Source organism: Engraulis encrasicolus, chromosome 1 (assembly GCF_034702125.1).
Source record: "Engraulis encrasicolus isolate BLACKSEA-1 chromosome 1, IST_EnEncr_1.0, whole genome shotgun sequence".
Taxonomy (NCBI): domain Eukaryota; kingdom Metazoa; phylum Chordata; class Actinopteri; order Clupeiformes; family Engraulidae; genus Engraulis; species Engraulis encrasicolus.
The window spans coordinates 51613738-51636237 of record NC_085857.1 but is presented as its reverse complement, the minus strand read 5'-3'; the positions used below and the strand labels follow the sequence as shown (position 1 = coordinate 51636237).

Genomic DNA, 22500 nt, shown 5'->3' with positions numbered 1-22500 from the left:
ACATAAGTAACAGAAAAAGTCTCAGCCATTGCAGTTTTTGGTGGCAATAAGGTTATAACAGTGTGTTTGTGCAAAGAGTTTAAGAAATAATTGTTTATGTAATATATGGTAACTGTGCTATGGACCCGTTTAGAAGTTACATCATCACTGACTGAGCGCGTATTGTTGTCTCAAACACCCCCCCCCCCACACACACACACACACACACACACAAACAGACAGTGCAGAAGCATAGGAGATGTTTGTGGGTACAAGAAATTAAATGCACTGACTGGAATGAGGACACCGTCAGGAATGTGTCTGTGGTGCCCACTTCATATCTGAAGTTATTGTGACCATCCTTATTTCGGGCAAAAAACACACCTGGCTATTCTTTACAAATGTGCGTTACGTGATCGATTCTGCTCCAAAAATGCGCTCACAGCCCGATTAGGGCCTACGTCACACCTGTGTACAAACAGTAAAGGGATCTATTGAGGAAACTTTGTCAGTGTCCTGTGCCAGTGTTGCTATTGGTGCCCCCTTGTGTTGATGCACCTTCACGAGAGCAATGCATTGTTGGGGCAGTTTCTGTTTTTTGGGGCTGTTGTGCGACAGAATAAACAAGATCGTCCTCTGCGCCTGTCGACACACTGTTGACCTCAACAGGCCCTTGGTGTAATATGCCGTCATTAGCACAATGCATTTTGGTGGATGTCGTTTCCTCGGGCTGTTCTTTACAGCAAATGTTTTCGGGCATCTGTGCCACAGAATAGACAAGATCGTCCTCTGATTCTATCGACACTCTGTTGACATCAACAGGCCCTTGGTGTAATGTGCCGTCATGAGAGCAATGAGTTGTATCCTCAGAGCAGCGTATTTTGGGTCCTGCATTTTCTGGTCGTGCAATGGTGGACACATATTTGTCCTGATGGCTGCCGGAAATGGTCTGGGTTGTTGGGTCAGTTATGTCTGTACTAGTAGTGCATAGAGAGATCACTGAGGGCCTCTGGATTCCTGAGGAAAGGTAGTAGATGGGGCTGACCGATGTCCCGGCCTCAGACGGTCTTCCAGGATCCACAACCTTCTCATACACATGCTATAGGAGTAAAGGAAGGTAAAATATTAACTAACAAACCTGTGTGTGTGTGTGTGTGTGTGTGTGTGTGTGTGTGTGTGTGTGTGTGTGTGTGTGTGTGTGTGTGTGTGTGTGTGTGTGTGTGTGTGTGTGTGTGTGTGTGTGTGTGTGTGTGTGTGTGTGTGTGTGTGTGTGTGTGTGTGTGTGTGTGTGTGTGTGTGTGTGTGTGTGTTGTGCTGTACTGTACTGTACTGCTTACCTCTTCTGTCAGTTCAATATTATGGAGAGTCTCTGTTGAGGTACCTACAGCACAGTGGGACACACAGACAAACAGGTGTGTAATTTGTCATTCACATGATAAATAGGTGTTTTTATTCATAACACAGGTATTCACTTAGATGTTTTTCCACTGTGAGAAACATGAGGTCTTAGTGCGATTCAGAGACAGGGGCAGTGGGAGATGAGAGGGGAGTCGAAGAGATTGTGAGGAGCATTGAGAGAGAGAGGGAGAGAGAGACAGAGAGACAGAGAGAGAGAGAGACAGAGAGACAGAGATTATGACAAGCATGCAACATGGCAACTGTGTGTGTGTGTGTGTGTGTGTGTGTGTGTGTGTGTGTGTGTGTGTGTGTGTGTGTGTGTGTGTGTGTGTGTGTGTGTGTGTGGTGTGTGTGTGTGTGTGTGTGTGTGTGTGTGGTGTGTGTGTGTGTGTGTGTGTGTGTGTGTGTGTGTGTGTGTGTGTGTGTGTGTGTGTGTGTGTGTGTGTGTGTGTGTGTGACAAGTCATAGACACATACCTCTTGCCTGTTTCTTCGTCTTGATTGTGCTGTAGGCCAGTCCTCCCAGTAGCAGCAACAACAGAATCAGTGGGATCACCATCAGCACCACCACAGATTTTTTGTCTTGTCGCTCCAGGGGCCCATTGTCCTTTTGTAGTTTAGGATCATTTATTTCCTCGTCTTCTGTGGCATCAGGAACTAGTGAGTCAGAGTAAAAAAAGGAAACATCTGTATTTGTGTGGCATTTACATATTATTTATGTGAACTAGACAAAACCTTATCGGCGGTTTGGTCTAGTCTCACACCATAAGGGATAGTTGTAGTTGGGCTCTGTCCTCTAATTACTGTACAACGCTGTCTAGTTTTGAATCTGTTTTAAATGAATGTATGAAACTTTAATCGTCCTGAAAGGGAATTAGTGTTTAAGCCCATACTTGGACATTTAGACAATTACAACTAGGCTACACAAAGACTAAAATGTTACAGTTGCCTGTGTAGATCTGTGGAGTGGGTCATTGGCATGGTTTAGCATGATGACTTTTTGACCCTAGACTGTATATTTCATGTTTTAGTGTCGCATGGCAGGTTAATAATGACGTTCATGTTTTTTCTCTCAAAATTAAGGGAGTAAGGCCCAAGGGACATACAGTGTAGCCTCTTACTGCAGATGGCCCGTCGGCAGGACTATTCACTCTTTGCTGTGAATAGGGCCGTGCGATTTGCTGTTGAGCGCAACCTCATCTCCACCTCAGGTGCGCATGTTCCCTCCTCTGCATAGCCTACCGGGGAAACATGCCTGTCGCATCGCGCAGTGGAAGCATTTGGCTCGCATCCGACTGTCGGCTCGTATAGTGTGAGGGCGTGAGTCGTGAGATGTGAACTTTTAAATAGTGAAATTCCATCGTGCAGTGTGAGCAGGAGCTTAATACCCACGAGCGAAAATATCGCACAGTGTATGCCCAGCCAATCTAGTACATCCCATCCTCTCGTTTCCTTGTGGCATCACAATATGAGGCAGTACATAGTTGATAGAACTTTTATTCAATATCAGACAAAAGCACACTTCAAAGGCCATTGTCTCACTTGCAATTGTACAGAGCCTTTAAATTAAGTGGTATTTGTGCGCACCGGAAATTTTCTGAAGGTGGAGTTTGATGATTTAGTGGCAAGTGGCTATTCTTATGATATGCTAGTACGTTTGTACTGTATGTTTGCAAATGTTAGTATGTTTGCAAATTTGCCAAACTCTGCCTATACCAAAACTCATTCCTAACCCTAACCTGTTAGTGCTAATGTGTCCACCAACCTAAAACATAGTCTTCCTTTGTCAGCTAAAGCATAGCGTTCTTTTACAGTTTCAGGTGCACATGACAGAGATTTTTACTCTCACATCATTTTAAGGGCTCGATACAATTGAGTTGAAAAAGCCCCAGGTGTCAGCAAAGTATGAGGACACAAGCAAAAAAAATGGATGAGATGTACTAGTTTGAAATGGACATATAGTTTAACAATAATGAACCTCACTTTATCATTTTAGACAAATTGACATTGCAGAGTTAGCTGTTACTTACTAGTGGTGTTGCCAAGGAAAGGAGCAGAGGAGCTGGAGATGGATGGTCGAGGAGAGGATGGCAGACTGTTGTCCTCAGGCATGATTGGAACAGTGATTGGATTTCGAGAGGGAGTAGTTATATCTGAGAGAGAGAGAGAGAGAGAGAGAGAGAGAGAGAGAGAGAGAGAGAGAGAGAGAGAGAGAGAGAGAGAGAGAGAGAGAGAGAGAGCGCGCGCACAAGAGTGCAAAGACTTATATCACATCACATTTGGCATAATATGTGAAGTCATTACATTTAAACTGAGAAACATGGTTCTTGCCTTTCACAATTAATGCCACTTCAGTGTACACGTCCGACTCTGGTACAATTCTTTTAACTCCACACCAGTACTTCCCAGAATCCTTTGCAATGAGTCCAGTGATGGTAACGGTGAAGATTCTAGAAGCAGTGTTGTCATGGAGATGGAATCTTCCATTGACTGCTGTGGCCTGTCCTTTTTCAGTCTGAACAGGTTTGTCTTTTGTGTCAATGAAAAATTTACGGGAACACTTTCCTCGGCAGAGGTACTTGAAGTTGGTCTCAAATCCTTCAGCGTAGGGGCATCTGATCTCTGCTGATCCACCTACACGTCCACTCACACTGATCACTGAATCCACATAATTGACTCCTACACACACAGACACAGACACAGACACACACACACACACACACACACACACACACACACACACACGCATACATAGTGAAAGTGAGATGAGGATCAATGAGACGTACTTTTTTCCAAGATTATTTTGAGTAGGACCTGTGGAACCAATATAACTTAAATTAATGTTATGTGCGTGTGTGTTTATGTGTATGTGTATGTGTATGTGTGTGTGTGCGTGTGCGTGTGCGTGTGCGTGTGCGTGTGCGTGTGTGTGTGTGTGTGTGAGAGCGTGTGCGTGTGCGTGTGCGTGTGCGTGTGCGTGTGTGTGTGTGTGTGTGAAAGCCCATTGGGAAACTCCAACTCCCATTGTCATTGTGACACAGCACTCCACAGCACACAAGTGAACACTGCACACAACGAAATTGCATTTATGCCTCACCCGTGCAAGGGGGCAGCCCTCAGTGGCGCCCCATGGGGAGCAGTGCGGTGGGACGGTACCATGCTCAGGGTACCTCAGTCATGGAGGAGGATGGGGGAGAGCACTGGTTGATTACTCCCCCCACCAACCTGGCTGGTCGGGAGTCGAACCGGCAACCTCTGGGATGCAAGTCTGACGCCCTAACCGCTCACCCATGACTGTGTGCGTGTGCGTGGAGTAAGAGAAACTCACCAGTGAGTAGACAGCACAGAATCAAATATGTTTCCATCCTTCACCTTTCTTTCTGTCGTTTTTCCTCTCAGTCTATCTATCTATCTATCTATCTATCTATCTATCTATCTATCTATCTATCTATCTATCTATCTATCTATCTATCTATCTATCTATCTATCTATCTATCTATCTATCAATCTATCTATCTATCTATCTATCTCACTTGTTGTCTGTCTGTCTGCCTGCCGGCCTACTGCCTGCCTGTCTGTCTGCATGTCTGTGCTCAGGTTGCTGTGTGACCTGTACTGTACTGATAGGGTGCTGTGCTATAATGATGTGAGATGCTTACAGTCAGTGTCTCCTCCCCCTTGACTTCTTGTCAGAGGTGACCACAGACACAAGATCTACCATGTCAAAAGCAAAAGTAGATGTTACGTAAAAAATAAATATGCCAAATGTTCTAGGCCTATATTCAGCTTCCATTTAGGCCTTGCCGGTATCTGTGATAACTTCAAATTAACAAAACACATAATAATGTCCTTTATACATAGTTTTAGTCATTCCTTGTTCGGCTGTTCAACACAGCAGTCTTGGAGAAGAGTTACTGTACTTTTGTTGAATGTGTTGCCTTGCTGGTGTTTGGTGGTTTAGCTTTCAAGTTTCCTTTTGACCTTTCAGTCATGTCTTTGAGCGTGTGCATATGTTCAGGAAGTGTGTGTCTGTGTCTGTGTCTTTGTGTGTGCGTACACATGCTTTATGCAAAGCCATTATCAGTATCAGAAACGGCCTCTTACACTCTCAAAGACCTTAAAGGCCTGAGATATCTACTGGCCTGTTTTCAAGTCTTACGTCTTTTCTGTCTGCAAAAATGTCATTATTCAGTGTTAAATGATAAATTATGTCTTTATTACACACTTTACAGTATCATCACATTCAAATACACCGTTACATGGTCTTCACTTTGGCTTGCACATGTGATCTTGTTCTACATGCACATATCAACAAGTTGTGGTCCCAGATATAAAAATATACACGTAACTATGGCACCATTTTTACCGTCAATCTACTGTAAAGGTATCAGTCTGTGTATTTGGTTTCATTCCAAATATGTAATATTAAGAGACTTTGTTGCTTGGTTTACATTTACATATGACCACTGACGAACATATCAGTCAGTGGGGTCAATAGACATCAAACCTAATAGGTCAATCTAGGCATCAGACGTTGCCTGTGGTCTTGATCTATATCTGCAGTATGAACAGACTGCACTCATGCCTAATGCAGACATGATGATGGCCACACGTGTCAGCCAGGAGGTCAGAGTCAATTCTGATGTTTCAGGAGGAATGGAATCTGAAATAAGCAATGAAGATACTAGAGAATAAATAACAGAGACAGCAAGTATGAATGCTGGGTAGAATACAGAGAGAGAGAGATAGAGAGAGAGAGAGAGAGAGAGAGAGAGAGAGAGAGAGAGAGAGAGAGAGAGAGAGAGAGGAGAAGAGAGAGAGAGAGAGAGAGAGAGAGAGAGAGAGAGAGAGAGAGAGAGAGAGAGAGAGAGAGAGAGAGAGAGAGAGAGAGAGAAAGTGATGGCATACACGTACAGATGTTTGGCATATACGTATGTGGGGAAGAGATATTATAGTCTGCAGAAGTGTAGAAGAAGTGAGAACTTAAAATGAGAAACGTTGTTTCTCACCCTCCACAATTAATGCCACTTCAGTGTACACATCCATCTCTTGATTGCCCTTTCTAACTCCACACCAGTACTTCCCAGCATCCTCTGCTGTCAGTCCAGTGATGGTAACGGTGAAGATTCTAGAAGCCTTGTTGTCATGGAGATGGAATCTTCCATTGACTGCTGTGGCCTGTCCTTTTTTAGTCTGAACAGGTTTGTCTTTTGTGTGAAGGAAAGTGAAGGAACACTTTCCTCTGCAGAGGTACTTGGAGTTGGACTCCAATCCTGCACCATAAGGGCATCTTATCTCTGCTGATCCGCCCATATGTCCACTCACACGGATCACTGACTGCACGAAATGGACTCCTAAACACACAGGCACATGCACATGCACATGCACATGCACACACACATGCACACGCACACGCACACACACACACACACACACACACGCATACATAGTGAAAGTGAGATGAGGATCAATGAGACGTACTTTTTTCCAAGATTATTTTGAGTAGGACCTGTGGAACCAAATATAACTTAAATGAATGTTATGTTCGCGTTGGTGCGTGTGTGTGTGTGTGTGTGTGTGTGTGTGTGTGTGTGTGTGTGTGTGTGTGTGTGTGTGTGTGTGTGTGTGTGTGTGTGTGTGTGTGTGTGTGTGTGTGTGTGTGTGTGTGTGTGTGTGTGTGTGTGTGTGTGTGTGTGTGTGTGTGTGTGTTACGGGCCTTTTTGAATTGCCTGTCTTAAAAAAACAAAACTGTATGAATTTCAATTCCAGTCATGTCACAGTACCAAACAAACTTGGAAGAACACATTTTTACAAGAAGTTGCGAAGAATTATGTATTACATAAGTTATTCATAGAAACAAAGTAACCTTAATGTAAATTCCCATATCATAAGTGCTGCGGTAAGGACATGGAAAAGACATGTTGCGGTGAGGACATTTAAGCTAATATTGAAGAAAAAAGACACTCAGCAAGGTCTGAGGAGTTAGATATTTCTCAACCCATTTGATTTACTCTAGTAACATTTTAATATTAATTTACTTCAACATTTTTATACAAAATATGGAAATACTAGTGTGTGTGTGTGTGCGTGTGCGTGTGTGTGTGTGTGTGTGTGTGTGTGTGTGTCGCACGCATGCATGTGTGTGTGTGTGTGTGTGTGTGTGTGTGTGTGTGTGTGTGTGTGTGTGTGTGTCGCACGCATGCATGCGTGCCTGCGTGCGTGCGTGTGTGCGTGCGTGCGAGAGAAACTCACCAGTGAGTAGACAGCACATGATCAAATACAGTGAGTCCAATATGTATTTGATCCCTTGCTGATTTTGCCGGTTTGCCCACTAATAAAGACATGATCAGTCTATAAATTTATGATAATATGTATTCAAACATGGAGAGACAGAATATCAAAAAGAAATTCCAGAAAATAACTTAAAATAATATATTTTCATTTATTTGTATTTAATTTAGGCAAATAAGTATTTGACCCCTCTAGCTAAAGAAGATAAAGTGCTTTGTTACAAAGCCCTAGTTCTCTAGCACTGAGGTCAGATGCTTCTTTTGGTTGATGACAATGTTTGTGCATATAGTAGAAACGATTTTTGCCCGTTTTTCTTTGCAGATTATCTCTAAAACATTAATAGTTTGTGGCTGTAGCTTGGCAAATGGGAGGTTCAGTTCCCTCCATAGAATTACTATAGGGTTAATATTTGGAGACTGTCTAGGCCACTTCATGACTTTAATATGCTTCTTATTGTGCCACTCCTTCGTTGCTTTGACTGTATGTTGTGTATTATTGTCATAATGGGAGATCCAAAAATGGCCCACCCTTCAGTGTAGTGGTGGAGGGAAGGACGTTTGCACTCAGGATTGCACATTACATGTCTCCCTCCATCCATTCGTTGACGATGTGAAGTTGTCCTGTGCCTTGGCCAGACAAACACCCTCAAACCATAATGATACCACTTTCATGCATGATGGTGAGGATGGTGTTCTTGGGATCATAGACAGCAGCTCTCTTTCTCAAAACACATTGAATTGTGTTAATGCCAAACAGCTTGATTTTGGTTTCATCTGACTACAGCACCTCCTTATCATATCCTAAACCAGTCTGATGTCCGTTGGCAAACCTCAGTTGGGACTGCACAGGTTCCTTCTGAAGTAGAGGTACCATGTGTGCACTACAGGATTTTAAACCTCTGTGGCATTAAGTGCTACCAGTAGTTTTCTCAGTGATTTTGGTCCCAGTAACTTTGATATCATTGCCTAGTTCATCCCGTACAGGTCTAGGGTGCTTTCTTTCTGTTCTCATGATTATCAAATCCCTACAAAAGGTCAAATCTTGTATAGAACCCCAGACAAGCTGATGGATAGTCATTTTGTATTCCTCACATTTTGGAAGAAATGCATCAACAGTTGGGTCATTAATACCCTGTCTCTTTCTTGTGGCTTTGCAGCCCATTTAATCTTTGTTCAGGTCAAAAATCTTGTCGGTGATATCATTTAACCGCTCTTTGGTCTGTCCCATGCTGGTGAGGTTGGAGTGTGACTGATTCACTCATACTATGGACTGATTCTGCTGATTCAATGTGTCTTTTATGCATGTTAGTATGTACAGGTGTCTTTAATTCAGATGACAAGTTGATCGGAAGTCCCCATCTGGTCTGTGGGCCCAGAACTGTTATCAGTTGGCAGGGGATCAAATACTTATTTTGCTCGATGAAATGGAAATAAATTTATATATATTCTCTTAAGTTAATTTCTGGATTTTCTTTTTGATATTCTGTCTCTCCATATTAGAATACATATTATCATAACATTTATTGACTGATCATGTCTTTGTTAGTAGGCAAACCAACAAAATCAGCAAGGGATCAAATACATATTGGACTCACTGTATCTCTCCATGTCCAATGCTACTTATTCTGTCTGTCTATTTATCTGTCTGCCTGCCTGTCTGTCTGTCTGTCTGTCTGTCTGTCTGTCTGTCTGTCTGTCTGTCTGTCTGTCTGTCTGTCTGTCTGTCTGTTTGCCTGCCTCTCTGCGCTTCAGGATGCTATGTGACCGATAGTGTTGAGCTTATGATGTGAGATACTGTACTGTACTTCAGTGTCTCCACACTCCACCCCAAGACTTCTCGTCAGAAGTGACCACAGACATAATGTCCCGTAAAGAGAGATGTCAAAAGCAAAAATAGAAATAAAAAACAACTATTCTATTCATATTAATGTTCCATTTAGGCCTCATTTATGATAATTCCAAGCAACAAAGTACATTATAATGTCCTTTGCATATATCATCATCCATTAATCATTCTATTATTTAACATAGCAGTCTTTGAGAAGATTTACTGTGCCTTTGTTGCCTTAAAGGCCTTGCTGGTGTGTTGTGGCTTAGCTTTTGGTTTCCTTTTGACCTTTCAGTCATGACGGTCTTTGAGCATGTGTGTGTGTGTGTGTGTGTGTGCGCGCGCGCGCGCGTGCGTGCGCGCGCGCGTGCGTGCGCGCGTGCGTGCGTTCCTGTGTGTGTGCTACCTTTACGTAAAGCCATTATCAGTATCAGAAATGGCCTCTTACACTCTGAAAGATCTTAAAGGCCTGTGATATCTACTTTCATGTTCTCAAGTCCTGTGTATTTTCTGTCTGCAAAAATGTCATTATTCAATGTTAAATGGTAAATATATGTATTTATTGCACACTTTACAGTAGCCTATTATTACACTCAAATACACAGTAACGTTATTCACATTGGCTTGCACATGTGATCTTGTTCTATATGCATATCAACAGGCTGTGGTCCCAGATATACAAATGTGACTGTGTGGCAACTCTACTCCCCTTCGCTACAATTGGTGTTAGACGTGGGATGGCTACCGTGAGGCCATCGAAAGCACATCCATTGTGTGTGAGCCATAATTCCATGTGAGGAACCCCCAAGATTGGTGACCCCAGTGATAGGTGAAGCATTGATGATGGGGCACACTGGATGGGAGAAGCATGATGGGCAGTTGCGTGAGGGACACAGTGGGTGTGTGAAGCGGGTGCGCTTTCCGAAGGGGAAGGCTGACCATCACACTAGGGTTCTGTATGTGTTCTGACTGTCACGCCAACGAGCCTGGCTCTTTGGTGTAGCAGTCAGAGCCCCAGAAGGCCCAGGTCTACTCTACTCCCCCAATGCTACACGTTGCCTGTGGTCTTGTTCTATATCTGTAGTATGAACAGACTGCACTTAGGCCTAATGCAGACATGATGATGATCACACGTGTCACCCAGGAGGTCAGAGTCATTTCTGATGTTTCTGGCAGAATAGAATCCCCTTGAATAGAATCTGAAATAAGGAATGAAGAGAATAGATTAAATACACATAGGTTTACTGTGTGCAAATGTGCAATCTTGACAAAACAGATAGACGGATAGATAGACGAACAGATGGTAAGATAAACAAAAAAAATAAAAAGACACACACAAACAGGCAGAAGGTTAAGTGTGTGTGCGTGTGTGCGTGTGTGTGTGTGTGTGTGTGTGTGTGTGTGTGTGTGTGTGTGTACGTGTGTGTACGTGTGTGTACGTGTGTGTACGTGCGTGCGCGTGTGTGTGTGTGTGAGAGAGAGACATTGACAAAGAGAGATACAGAGACAGAGACAGACAGCAAGCCAGATACATATAGCCATACAGATAGGCAGACACATCAGCGCTGTACACACCAGGCATACCTTGACGAGAGAGGTTTTCATATTAATATAATATCATGCCTATTAGATCTTCAATACATGCTGCGGCAGTGCAATAGGCCTATATGGTATTATGTGAATAAGCCGTATTTATGTTCAAATTTGAGACAGAGGATGTGGCATAACTGAGGCACTAATTTGTAAACACAGACTTTTTGCTGCTACGCGCACACTCCTGAATGATACACTTTAACAGTCAAATTCTATAGCAGGCGCATGTGCTGTTTGAGGGGGCATTAAACCTCAAGCAAGGGGAACTGGTCAATTTACAGCATGACCTGCAAAAAACATGGTACATTAACTTTGCTATTGGCAATGAGTATCTGATATTTTAGTAGTGTTTTTAAGGGCTGCATTTTCCTGTGGTCACGGGTAGGCTACTACCACACAAACACATTTTCTTCTAGAAAGCTTTAAAGGAATGGATGTTTCACTGGCTTCATGGTTTTGGTTTCAGGCTTGTTTCAAGGCTCAAAGTTGTATTATGGTGGTCAAAAAAGAAGAAAAGGAGAGTGCTGCGTTGGGTCAATTGTTTGTAAAAGAATCAGGTGCTCTTCAGAAAGGACATGATAACTCCAAATCTCCAAAATGTGAAGGTCTATTATGGTAGTTTTGTAGTGGCCATATCTTTGGGTGGCTCAACTTGACTGTGCACGTTTGTGATCTAACTCCACCATGCACGCAGCAGACATCGCTGCACACACTTCTCTGCCCAGTGCAAAAGTTGTGCCAAGCTTTGAAAAGTGCATTGTCATACTTGTGGTAAATGATAGAAGTCTGCCTGTGCCTGTTTTGTGTCTGTGTGCGTTTGTGAGAGAACATGAGAGCATGTCAGAGTTCAAGAAGTCAACGCAGTTCAAAAGATGTCACACGTTTTATTTTAGTCAACGGGTAAAGCCTGCCTGCAGCAGCGGGGGATGACAGAGGTTTTCTGTTTTGTTACATTAGTCTCTGTTCAGTTCAGTTCTCTTTTGCAGACGGTGTTGCCAGAATTGGGCTACTTGGGATGGCCGTCTAAGGGTAAAATCGGGAAAAATTGGCCATTTGACGTTTTTTTCCTCCGCAGTAGTTGTGGGCCCATAGAAATCAATTTCATTTGTTGATATTATTAGTACGAATTTCCGCATTTTGGCAGTTTTTGAGAACCTTTTGGGTGGGATTTGATCAGACAAATCTGGCAACACTGCCTGCAGACAAACAGACAGAGACAGAGCGGCAGAGAGAGAGAAAGAGAGTCTGGGGTGGCGTAATATAATGTGAGCCAGTCAACACAGAAAAACGTACAGGTTCCACTTACCAGTGGGGTAGTCCAGGACCTCTGCAGAGGACCTCGGAGTGACTTCAGATGTAGGCCTATCTGGAGAAATCAATTCTGAAATGAAAGGAATGGGAGAGCAAAGTCAAACAAATGTGCTGTGTGCTTATGTACTGTATTGATAACAGAATCAATGCAGACGATGTGTGTAGATATCAGACAGACAGGCAGGCAGACAGACAGACAGGCAGAAGATGGATAGTTTTGACTATTTGACAGACAGTTAGCTGGTGTGTGTGTGTGTGTGTGTGTGTGTGTGTGTGATCTGATCTCTGCTGATCCACCTACACGTCCACTCACTCTGATCACTGACTCTGCATAATAAACAGCTGCACACACAGAGAAGCAAGAAGACATAAAACAATGAGAATGTGTGTGTGTGTGTGTGTGTGTGTGTGTGTGTGTGTGTGTGTGTGTGTGTGTGTGTGTGTGTGTGTGTGTGTGTGTGTGTGTGTGTGTGTGTGTGTGTGTGTGTGTATGTGTGTGTGAGAGAGAGAGAGAGAGAGAGAGAGAGAGAGAGAGAGAGAGAGGGAGAGAGAGAGAGAAAAGAGAGAGGAGAGAGAGAGAGAGAGAGAGAGAGAGAAACAGAAACAGAAGCAGAAGCAGAAACAGAAACAGATAGATATCTTAAATTATGAGTCAAACAATACAGATGAAAGAATAAAGTAAAGCATGGCCTACTTACCAGTCGGGCTGCCCAGGACAGGAGCAGAGGAGATGGGGTTCCATGTGGGAGGAGAACATGGAAGTGTGCGTTTGTCATGTGAGGTTGGCACTGTGGATGGGGAGTCGGCAGAGAGAGAGAGAGAGAGAGAGAGAGAGAGAGAGAGAGAGAGAGAGAATGAGAGAGAGAGAGAGAGTGAGAGAGTGACAGAGAGAATATGATGTGATGCGATGTGATGTGATGTGATATGAACAAAAGTTCAGCTGTATTCATTTTATTTATAAAGGTTTTGAGCATTTTTTTTCAATCCAAATATTCTGTCTGTGATCACATATTTCATTTTTTTTCATGCCGTAGCTGTGTTTGGCATACCTGCCACAGTCAACTCCACTTCAGTGTACACATCCATTCTTTCTTTTCCCGTTTTCACTCCGCACCAATATTTCCCAGAATCCTTTGCAGTTAGTCCAGTGATGGTGACGGTGAAGATTCTAGAAGCAGTGTCGTCATGGAGATGGAATCTTCCATTGACTGCTGTGGTCTGAGCTTTTTTAGTCTTAACACGAATGTCTTTTGTGTCAATGAAAACAGTACGGGAACACTTTCCTCTACAAAAGTACTTGGAGTTGGTCTCGAATTCTCCATCATAAGGGCATCTGATCTCTGCTGATTCACCCACATATCCAGTCACCCTGATCACAGGCTCATCAGAGAGAATGCCTACAAATACAAATACACACACACACACACACACACACACACACACACACACACACACACACACACACACACACACACACACACACACACACACACACACACACACACACACACACACACACACACACACACACACACACACACACACACACACACGGTCGTAACTACCATTGAGGACACAGAGGTTTTTTCCAGAGATATAAAAATGATCTGCAGTATGATGAAAATCGATCTATGATCAACAATGATAAATTCAGTATACCATCCCCATTTACCATCAAGACAGTGATTCATGAAAACAAACGGAAGAGTTTGACTAAGAGTTTGAAGCAGTCTAAATGTACCTATGGTATGCAATACAGCACGCAGGATATGACCTCGGTATTTGAAAATGAAAGGGCCATGCACACGTACACAGCGGTGCCCTGAGTTGACTCTCATTATTTATATGGTTGGTTGCAGGTTCAAGTCCCACCCTTAACAATTGGGAAAAAAGTTTATGGTCTCCCTACACTCGCCTCCATGACTGGAGAGCCTTTAAAGAAGGCACCTACCCCTACATTGCGACAGGGTGTACAACCAATGCTCTGTTCCTAAATAACTGCTTAAAAGCGACAGCTAAGTGCTAAGCAATCTAGTGTAACTTTGTGTGTCAGTTACGCTAAGTGCAATGCCGTTTAGCTTGCATGTGTCTGTATGTGTCTCAACAGCAAGCAGACAGCACAGGATTAAATATCTGTCCATGTCCACAACCACATTCAGCTGCTTGTCTTTTCTCTCTGTCTGTCCATCAGTAGGTTCGCTCGTGACGAAGCAGTATTGCTTTTGCTAAGCAGCGAGCATGCACAGTTTGTCAGTTTGATGCATTGTGGTTAGAAAATCCTTAGAGCAAGGGGGGTCACTCTTTTTTTTTTCAGATTCATGTACCTCACAGAAAATGATCCAAAGCCAGTGAATCTTAGTGTGTAAGAATAATAACTGATACTATGTTTCTCAAGCAAAAAACTGAAAACGGGTCAAAATTACCCGAACACCTTACAAGGGTTAAATTATTATTTAGGTACATTAGCACAGTACACACACGTCTGTCTGTTTGTCCGTCTGTCTGTCTGCCTGCCTGCCTGTCTCTCTGTCCTGTCAATGTTTGTGTTCAGTTGTGTCATGTCTTTTTAACTGCTCCATGAGTCATCTTTTAAACAGTCACATATTGACAAGACCGGGACCACGGGGGATGTGGTCTTGAGACCACAACCTTTGCAGCGATGGGAGGGCAATTACTCATTATTTTACAACACATTTTGCTGACATTTTTTTCCACAGCGACTCCAGGCACAGGGTATTGGCTACAGTCCCCGGAGAAATGCAGTTCATTGGTGCCTTGCTCAAGTGCACCTCATCCATTTATGAATGCATTCTATTATAGGTGGTGTTAGATTCTAACCCTCTGATGTCAAACCACCCCCCTAACCATGAATTCATTGGCTGACACAATTACTCTGCCACAATTAGAAAACGAGACATTTTATGTTAAAAAATATTTGCCCTCCAATTTGAAATACAAATTCTTATGAAAGCAAAAAATGGCACTTACCAGTTGTGTTGCCCTGGACAGGAGCAGAGGAGGTAGGGATGGCTGTCAGAGAATTGGGGGGAGACGATGGAGGAGTGTGGCTCTCGTATGGGGCTGGTTCATGGGTCGAGTGTGGAGAGGGAACCATATCTGAGGGAATGAGGCAGAGAGAGAGAGACAGAGAGAGAGAAGAGGGGGAATGAGATAGATGATTATATTCTCATGTAGTGTTTTACAGATATATTACATTTAGCAGACATTTTTATCCAAAGTGACTAACAGACATTTACAGGGTATTGGTAATACAGTCCTTGGAACAATGTGGAGTTGGATGCTTTGCTCAAGGGCACTTCAGCCATGGGATGGAGGTGTAGGGAGAGGCAAGGGTGGGATATGAACCTGCAACCCTTTGATCTTAAGACCACCTCCCTAACCATAAGATCATGGCTTAAAAATATACTCTTAAGCACTAATATGTCTAGATAAAAGTTGTGAAATTCAAAGGGAGAAACCTATTTACCTCTTACAGTAAGGTACACTTCTGTGTATGCGTCGTGATATAAAAATCCAGTTTTAACTCCACAGTAGTACTTCCCAGAATCCTTTGCAGTGAGTCCAGTGATAGTGACGGTGAAGATTCTAGAAGCGGTGTTGTCATGGAGATGGAATCTTCCTTTGGTCACATTAGTGGTCCACCCATCAGTTTCAACAGCTTTGTCTTTATTGCCATACGTACAGTCTCCTCTGCAGAGGTACTTGGAGTAGGTCTCATATCCAGCATCATAGGGACATCTGATCTCTGCTGATCCACCTGCACGTCCACTCACTCTGATCAATGACTCCACACAGTAAACACCTGTGTGCAAGCACAAGCAACAAGAAAAGAAAAAAAAGTGAGTGAGTGAGTGAGTGAGTGAGTGAGTGAGTGAGTGAGTGAGTGAGTGTGTGTGTGTGTGTGTGTGTGTGTGTGTGTGTGTGTGTGTGTGTGTGTGTGTGTGTGTGTGTGTGTGTGTGTGTGTGTGTGTGTGTGTGTGTGTGTGTGTGTGTGTCTGCGTGTGCGTGCGTGCGTGCGTGCGTGCGTGCGTGCGTGTACATGTGTTTAAACTCACCCGCAAGCAGACAGCAGATTATCAAACAGGTCCACATGCCCACCGTTGTTTAGAGAATATTGAAGTAACTGATGAAGTCACATTTCTGGAATCTATCTATCTATCTATCTATCTATCTATCTATCTATCTATCTATCTATCTATCTATCTATCTATCTATCTATCTATCTATCTATCTATCTATCTATCTATCTATCTATCTATCTATCTATCTATCTATCTATCTATCTATCATACCTGTTTCTCCATCTATCTGTCTACCAAGCTGTCTCTCTGTGTTGGAGGTTGCTGTCTTCGCTGTAGTCTGTCTGTCTGTCCACCTATCTATTAGCCTTGCTGTCTATCTGTCTTTGTATGTGCTGTCTTGGCTGTAGTCTGTCTGCCTACATTTTACTGTCCATATATACTTCTCTGTCTGTCTGCCAATCTGCCTTTCTGTGTGTCTGTGTCTGAGGGGCGAGTGGTCTTCTATTATGTTGTGAGGGGCAACAGTAGCCACTCCCCTTTCCTTCCTGTTCCTCCTTTCCTTCCTACAGTAGTCAGCAGCCTCAATGTGTGTGTGTGTGTGTGTGTGTGTGTGTGTGTGTGTGTGTGTGTGTGTGTGCGTGCGTGCGTGCGTGCGTGCGTGTGTGTGTGTGTGCGTGCGTGCGCACATGCATCTCTCTCATTTGAAATTCCCTTATCTTTCACAACTATTATACATTAACTTCCTTTACTTGTGGATTGTAGTTTTCAGTAGGGAAGAATTCCCATGCATCCCTTTCTGTCTACAAGTCAAGAGACTTTTCAGTCTTGATGGCCTGGTGTTTTCACTGTTTTGGAGACCCGTTTATGTTAATGTCCTGCTTGTGGTTTTTTTCTTTATGTCTTTGATTTATTTATGTTTCATTTCCATTTTCCATTTTCCCATTTCCTCTATCTATGATGCATTAACTTCCTTCAATTGAAGTTTCTTTTACACCATCTTAAATACCTTTTTCTTCTTTACTGTCTTGAAGACCTGTGTCTTTACTGTCTTGTAAGCCTGTTCCTTTAAGAGAAGATGCTGCTGTGTTCTGCTTGTGGTTTACCTCAATTTCCTTTTGACCTATCAGTCATGTATGTGAACTTGTCCACATACTAGGCTACTGCATGTCTGTCTGTCAGCATGTCTGTCTATCTCGAGCATGCACGCATGCACACACACACACACACACACATGCAATCATGCATGCAATGCTTAAATGCACACTTATTTTAAGTCATTATCAATATTGTAGAAGGCACATGTCTTTACTGAAGGACTTAAAGGACGGTAGCCTACCTTTTTTCACTGCCTGCAAGAATCTCGTTATATAGCATTTAATACTAAATATGTGTCTTTATTTGTTCACAGTCATAAGAGTCAAATACACAGTCACAAGTTAGTCACATGGCCTTGCAGATATGGTCCATATGCACAGGGCCACTGACAGCTTTTGCTGGGCCCGGGACAAAGCCGTAAGAAAGGGGCCCCTGCCCAATGCATACAATGTAATGGGGACCCAACTCTGGGCCCCCTATCTCCCTGGGCCCAGGACAACATACCCCTTTGACACCCCAACCCCCCCGTCAGCGGGCCTGAATATACACACTAAATTAACAGACTGCATACAGACTGTGTTCAGCCCTAATACAGATATAGCGTAGCAGTAGCACGTAGCAGTCAGTAGGTCAATCTAGGCATCAGTTTGACTGTGGTCTTCTTCTACAGCATATCTGCACTATAAAGGGACTGTATACTCAGGCCTAGCAGACATGACGATGATCACACGTGTCACAGCTCAGAGGCAATTCTGTTGATTGCTGTGTGTAGGCTTGCCACAGACTGACGTTAATGTTGGCCACATGAATAGGTCAACAGGTTTATCTAGGCATCAGACTTTGTGGTCTTGTTCTATATTTGCTGTAAAAATACAGTTTGTAGACTGTACTCAGGCCTAATACAGACTTGGCAATCAGAGACAATTCTGATGATTGCTGTGGCTAGTCTGCCACAGACAGACATAATGTTGGGCACATAGCAGTCAGCAGGTCAAAGGCATCAGATTCTGGTTGTGGTCTTGTTCTACATACACAATATTACTGAAAGTATTCGCTAGCCTGCCTTGACTCACAAATGAAATGAGCTATGGGAACGGTTGAAATGAAATGAACGGTTGGGGACTGTGTTTATCCCATTTTAACCTTTAGGCACCTGCAAAAATTGCCTGCTAAATGCCCTAAGGCCTTTTTGGAAAAGGTGTCCTCAGCCTATAAAAACTTAATTATCTCAACCTCCAACATAAAATAAGTTGCATTTAAAAGCTAAAACCCTTCATCTTACATTAGAATGTGGTCATTCAGAACATGCCCACTTTTTAAATGAAAGATCTCAAATCTCACGAGCCTGCATGTTGTGTGCAGCTCCAAGCTCCCAGGTCAATGTTGTGCATACACAGCAAACGCAATCAATGGGTTATAGACATTTTTGACAATTCTTCAAACACGCATTGGTGAAGCCACACACTGATGATAGTCGAACAGGCCTGTCTCCACTCCGCTTCAGCTGTGGAGTAGAGTGGGGGCGCAGAGGGCCACTTGATTACTTCAGTCAGACAGAAGAGAACTGATAATGAGGGATGCTGCATGGCAGATGTAGATCATTTTTAATTTTTTTTTTTTAAATAAAATATATAAATAAATTGCCTTTATTGAGGATGCTACAGTTCGATACTGTGACATGCAGACTGGCGCTGGAAAAATGACCCGGGTCTGACACAAACCTGGGTCCCAATATGAACACATTTGTAGTCCATTTGTGGTCAGATTTGTGTAGCATCACAAGCGTGGCCAGTTTATTATGACATCTACTTGCGGCATCACAAATGGATTCGTTCTGACAGCCCATTGTGTCGGATGTGTAGGCTGTATCTCTAGCTATTCACTGTGGAGGGTGTAGTTTCTTCTTGCAGTGGCTTGTGGCGGTGGCGCATTGCAGTAAATGGGAGCGTCGTTATTGTCCTGGTCCATGGGCTGCTGCTGCTGCTGTTGTTGTTGTTGTGCGTCCTGATGTTTGGTGGCGATGGCAGCAGTGGAGGCGTAGAGGGAAGGCACTGAGGGAGACTTCCTTGGCCCTTCAGCAAGACAATAGATGGAGCTCACTGATGCTCTGGCCCCAGTCGCCCCAGATGCACTACCCATGTCCACATGCTCCTCATAGTCGTTGGGCTACAGGAATCAAGGATGGAAGACATATTTTTAAAAAATATGCACAACAATAAAACACTAAAAAAATAACTACTACAAGCCTACTACTGCAGAAATGATTATTGTTGCTGTTATCTTTCACTGTTAATATTACTGCCACCACCACTACTACCNCTTGCAGGGTGCGTGCATGTCTGTGTGTGCATAGGCAGCTTACCTCTTCAGTTGGTGTACTGCTGTGAAGACTAGCTGGCCCGATGTCTATGGCACAGGGGAAAAAACAGATTCAAACTTAGAATTAAACTATTTGTAATTTATCATTATCAAACTCCCACCTGAATGGGAAATACCGTGTGTGTGTGTGTGTGTGTGTGTGTGTGTGTGTGTGTGTGTGTGTATGTGTGTGTGTGTGTGTGTGTGTGTGTGTGTGTGTGTGTGTGTGTGTGTGTGTGTGTGTGTGTGTGTGTGTGTGTGTGTGTGTGTGTGTGTGTGTGTGTGAGTGTGTGTGTGTGTGTGGGTGTGTGTGTGGGTGTGTGTGTGTGCATACCTGGCTGCTCCTGCTTCTTCTTCCTGTGTGTGTAGTAGGCAAGTGACACCACAGCACCAGTCAGCACTACGATGACCAGTGCCACAGCACACAACACCCCCACCACCACGACCGAGACACCTTCTTCATCACCTCCCTCCTCCTCTTCCTCCTCCTCTGCTTGTCCCCTCCCAAGGACTGGATCTACAGAGGGGGAAAAGTCAAGATGAGTTGTATGGAGTCACTAAACATCTTCATGGTCTTTAACGTCCTCTTCCCCCTCCTCTTCCTCCTCCTCTTTTATTCATACAGGGCTGAATCTAAAGAGAAATGTCAAGGAGAGATGTATGCTGTCAGTAGCACACAGTTTAAAATACAGTTTAAAATTTGTAAAAATCCTCTTCGTCCTCCTCTTCGTCATCCACTTTTCTGTGATAAGTCTCAGGGGCTCAGGCTCCTCCAAAAGGCAAATTCTGCATCAAAACTACATTGCAGTGTTATAATTCCAAGATAGGAACAATAATAATAAAAAAACCCACAAATTTGCCGTCTTTTTCAACACTGCATCTTTTCACAATTTTCCAATTATTGATCCCTCCATTATTGCCAACTGGGGGCCCCTGGCAGGTGGGGGGCCCTAGGCTGCAGCCATATCCAGCCTATGTGTTAATTCGACCCTGATGCGTCCACTGCTGCGGCTGTTGCTTCCTGCTGTTGCTGAGTTGCTAATAGCCTTTATGGTAGAAATGTAGGCCTTCGTATTGCCAGTGGTGTGCACATACATTTTGGGGGCAGGTGCTGAAGGGGGAGTGCATTGGAGTGCATTGGAGTGCATTGTGACAAAAAAGAACTTTCAAAAAGGACATTTTTAATCTAGTAGGGCATGGGGCAGGTGCTTTAGCTCTGCCCTATTTGTGCACACCTACAGTATGCATATTGCCCTTGTTGACCTGAGGGCTGATTGACAGCACTCACACTTTCAGTCAGTCAGGTCACGTGACCTCTCAGAGCACAGGGCGGGTGTGAAAGGCTCACATGCTGAATCTACTTCTGCTTTTGATGATGCTGTGTTGCCCTGGCCCAGGGCCGGGTTAAGGTGGTATGGGGCTATAGTTGCTGTAGGCCCCAGCAGAAGATACATTCCACAATAAAATTAGGTAGTCCGAGTCAGGAATGAATATTAACAAGATTGAATCAAAACAACAGACCCAACTTTTTTGCAAAAAATTCTGCATCGTGTCACAATTCTAAAATTATTGACCCCCACCACCGCCCACCCCACCCCCGTCCCCCAACGTGTGTGTGTGTGTGTGTGTGTGTGTGTGTGTGTGTGTGTGTGTGTGTGTGTGTGTGTGTGTGTGTGTGTGTGTGTGTGTGTGTGTGTGTGTGTGTGTGTGTGTGTGTGTGTGTGTGTGTGTGTGTGTGTGTGTGTGTGTGTGTGTGTGTACTCATTTGCATGTGTGTTCCTTCCAAGCTCACTTTTGAACAAAAAGGAAAATAAACCTCAACAAACATTGTATGGATTAAGAGGGGTGCTTTTAGATTGGCTTGATCACATCAGTCAGCAGCAAGGCCAGATTTAGATGGCCGGTGGCCCATAGAATAGGTTGCGACAGGCCCACCACAAAAAAGCCAGCAACAGTCATGCTGAACTGATGTCACTGACAAATAAAGCTGTTGGAAGATAACATTTCAACACTTGGAAAAATAAGCATTGTGTGTTTAAAAGATGATTCATGGAACAGTTAAAAAGACATGACACAACTGAACACACAAATGTTACAAATGACAAGACAGAGACCACGGGAAATGTGGTTTTGAGACCGCAAACTTTGCAGCGACGGGAGGGCAATTACTCATTACTTAACAATACATTTAGCTGACATATTTTTTCCACAGTGAGTAGCGATTAAGAACAGGGTGTTGGTTACAGTCCCTGGAGAAATGCAGTTCATAGGTGCCTTGCTCAAGTGTAGGAGAGCACAAGTACAAGCATCAAACCTACAGTAAAACCATCTGATTCCAAGAATATAGGAAGAAAAGTATTGAAACATATTTGTGAAGCAGGCAGCACAGCCACAACACTAACTGGATGGATGGAAATCTCCACTAACAAACATATTACTTAAACCATGGGGTTTGGGGCAACAGACAATTCTTTTTGCAGATTGGAATAGTTGTCAAGGCAAGGGAATTCAAGCTCTGGCTGGATGTGTGGCTGGCTGCAGTGACCTACACTGGACATTTCGACACTGCCCAAAGTGAAATAGTGGTATGCTCTGCACTACACCTC

The 22500-nt window shown here is 43.6% G+C and overlaps 1 protein-coding gene across 1 annotated transcript in view; it reads right to left on the bottom strand.

Moving 5' to 3' along the window:
• Positions 1-13421: 13421 nt before the first annotated feature.
• The window catches only part of LOC134458140 (uncharacterized), a 10111-nt gene continuing 1032 nt past the window's right edge, over positions 13422-22500 (bottom strand). Inside the window, exons 4-10 of the mRNA XM_063210288.1 lie at positions 20229-20411; positions 19899-19942; positions 19413-19702; positions 17778-17821; positions 15886-16221; positions 15387-15515; positions 13422-13795 (exon numbers count right to left, since the gene is read on the bottom strand). Of these exons, the coding sequence (XP_063066358.1) occupies positions 13422-13795; positions 15387-15515; positions 15886-16221; positions 17778-17821; positions 19413-19702; positions 19899-19942; positions 20229-20411 (1400 nt within the window). The remainder of the gene's footprint in view (positions 13796-15386; positions 15516-15885; positions 16222-17777; positions 17822-19412; positions 19703-19898; positions 19943-20228; positions 20412-22500) is intronic.